Source organism: Austrofundulus limnaeus, unplaced genomic scaffold (genome assembly GCF_001266775.1).
Source record: "Austrofundulus limnaeus strain Quisiro unplaced genomic scaffold, Austrofundulus_limnaeus-1.0 Scaffold102, whole genome shotgun sequence".
Taxonomy (NCBI): domain Eukaryota; kingdom Metazoa; phylum Chordata; class Actinopteri; order Cyprinodontiformes; family Rivulidae; genus Austrofundulus; species Austrofundulus limnaeus.
The window spans coordinates 292,291-294,841 of NW_013952504.1; the positions used below are offsets into that span (position 1 = coordinate 292,291).

General features: G+C 56.5%; 1 protein-coding gene across 1 annotated transcript; it reads left to right on the top strand.

Moving 5' to 3' along the window:
- The first annotated feature begins 474 nt into the window (after positions 1 to 474).
- Positions 475 to 2,034, top strand: LOC106521071 (basic salivary proline-rich protein 4-like). Its single transcript, XM_014013478.1, has 3 exons — positions 475 to 605; positions 967 to 1,162; positions 1,630 to 2,034. The coding sequence occupies exons 1-3, from the start codon at positions 475 to 477 to the stop codon at positions 2,032 to 2,034; spliced, it is 732 nt and encodes a 243-aa protein (XP_013868932.1).
- Positions 2,035 to 2,551: the final 517 nt, after the last annotated feature.

Below are 2,551 nucleotides of genomic sequence, written 5' to 3' on the forward strand. Positions count from 1 at the left end.
GAATTGAGGCAGTTCTGAAGGCAAAAGGGGGTCCAACCCCTTACTGGCGTGGTGTACCTAATAAAGTGGCCGGTGAGTGTATATATATTGACTTAACTCTGATTAATTTTAGTGCTGCATGGGCATAGATTAAAAATTTTAATCGCAATTAAAATTTTCAATCACTTTACTATGGCTGAATGTATAGGTTTGTATATTGCAATGCACTCAGTGCATGCAAGGTCATGTTTGTAAATGAGAAGTGGTTCTCAAACAGTTTACCTGGATAAAGGTTAAATAACTAATATGAAAAAAACTCCATGTATAACACATTATGTGCAGCTTTTTTTTTCCTTTTTGTCTTCTTATGGCTTATTTTATTTTATTTATTTAAGAAATAAATAATATTTAGGCCAAGGTCCCAGTTCCTGGCCAAGGTCCGACAGGGCCAGGGGATCCAAGCCCCGTTGGGCAGCCACCGGGCCGAGCCGGCACATGCCCAAGCACCCGGCCCTGGACAACGAGAGCCAACAGCGCGCCGGCGGGCAAGGGCACAACCCACCAGAGGGTAGTGTGGCAGGGGAAGCAGTGGGCCCTCAAATGAACCCCAAGAAGGGACCGCCCAAGTCCCAACCTGACAAAAATCCAAGCATACACAAACACAATTACAAAATCCCACCCTCATCCTGTCACCCACTCATTCAAAGACATAAGATGGACGCCAAATTCCACTCATACTCCCCATACATACTCTATACCCCCCATGTCCAGGAAATGCATTCGCTCCCTAAAGAGGGCAGCTCACGTCTGAACCCAGGAGGTAGACCCCTTCAGTCTGGGGCGGAGAGGGGCAGACAACCAAGCCTCGGCCCGGGCTGCACCAGGCCAACTGGCAAGCCCCCCATCCCAGTGAAGCCACGCCCCCGACCCACCCCCACACACCGCCAATGGCCAAGTGCATACCCCCAACCTGCCGGACTCCGGCAGCCACCCCAGCCAGTGGGCCGACCACAGCAACAAGGAGCCAGACCCCGGGAGCCCCAAACAGCCCCAGGGAAGTCGAAGCGCCAGCCCCGCCCCCGGCACCCCTCCAAGCCCCAAGTCCACCTGCAGCCCAGGCCCCACCAGACGGTCTGCCCCCCCTCCAGACCCCAACCCCAGAAGGCCAACGGGGAACGGGGGAGTGAAAAAGACCCCGACACCCCCACCCTCAGATGTGCTGTTGATCCATGTTCTATAATGCAATTAAAACAGGTAAGAAGATGGGGCAGAGGCCGGCATGGTGCCAGTTTCCCCTCCACCCCAACTCTAACCCAAAACCCTAAATGTCTAAAAGCAAACACTGGGAGTGGACCCAGGCATCAGTGGCGAGAGTGTTCTATCCTGCCCCTAGGTGCCCACCACAAGTCCCTATGTATTAATGTTATGAGGATGTTTTGAGTGAATGTCTAAGATGTACAGTAAAATTGGAGCCCAGGTGGTTATAGCAAACGGATGTAAAATTGTTGCTCTTTGTAACACACCTGTGCCCCAAAAACCCTACATGAGTGCAGCTGAAAAGGAAGAGGGAGGAAAAAACTGAGGGAGCAAAATGCTCCAACAGGGGGTCAGCTCCCCTGCTGACCCCAGTAGGTTTCCCCGTTTCCCAAGACCAACCCAGGGAATGAGGCCCCAAGACCTCTTCCTCCGGACAGACCGCCAGGCCCAGAAGGCCCCAGATCACAGACAAACAGAGCCCAGATGACCACCAGGAACTGGGACCAACAATCCACCCACCCCAGAGCCATCCAGAACCCAAAGACCCAATCCCCATCCCTACAGCCAGCCCGCAACCCAAAGAGGCTGCCGAAACACAGCAAGCATGTTCCAGCTGAGAGCGCACACCTAGCCGCCGACAGCGCAAAGAGGGACCAAGAGCGAGCCTCCGCCACAATAAAGGGACCAGCCAGCCAACCCAGCACAGCCCCAAACCGCCACCAAGGCTACCCACCCAGCCCCATCCCAGAAGAAATACTATACCCACCATATCATTTAGACAACTCTCATAACATATAGCACACTAGACACCCAGGCTGGGTTGGCCACCCACGGGCCACCAGCCCTGCCCCCAGCCAGCCCAACCCCCCAGCCCATGAGACCTGCCGTCCACCAGCGCACCAAGGGCACTCCCACCCAGAGCCGGGCGCCGGGGCACAAACTGGCCCAGTTCTCGGCAACACGCCCGCCAGGACTCAAGCCCTACCGGCCCCACCAGGACTGCAGCCCAGGACTGGCACGACCCCAGAACCCTAAGCTCCCCGTGCCCACCCCGAACCCACCCCAGCACAGCCAGGCCACTGGGTCAACGACCCATGACCGCCGCTACAGACCCCCTGAGAACCTGCATGCAGCCACCAGAAGGCATCCCCCAGAACCACCAAGGACACCCCCCCCAGGGCGAGAGCCGTGCCCCCCCCTGCCCAAGAACCCCCAGCAGCCCACCGGGTCAGCAACCCATGACCGCCACCACATACCACCTAAGAGCCTGCACGCGGCCACCAGAAGAAACCCCCCAGGCCCCCCCCAGGGCGAG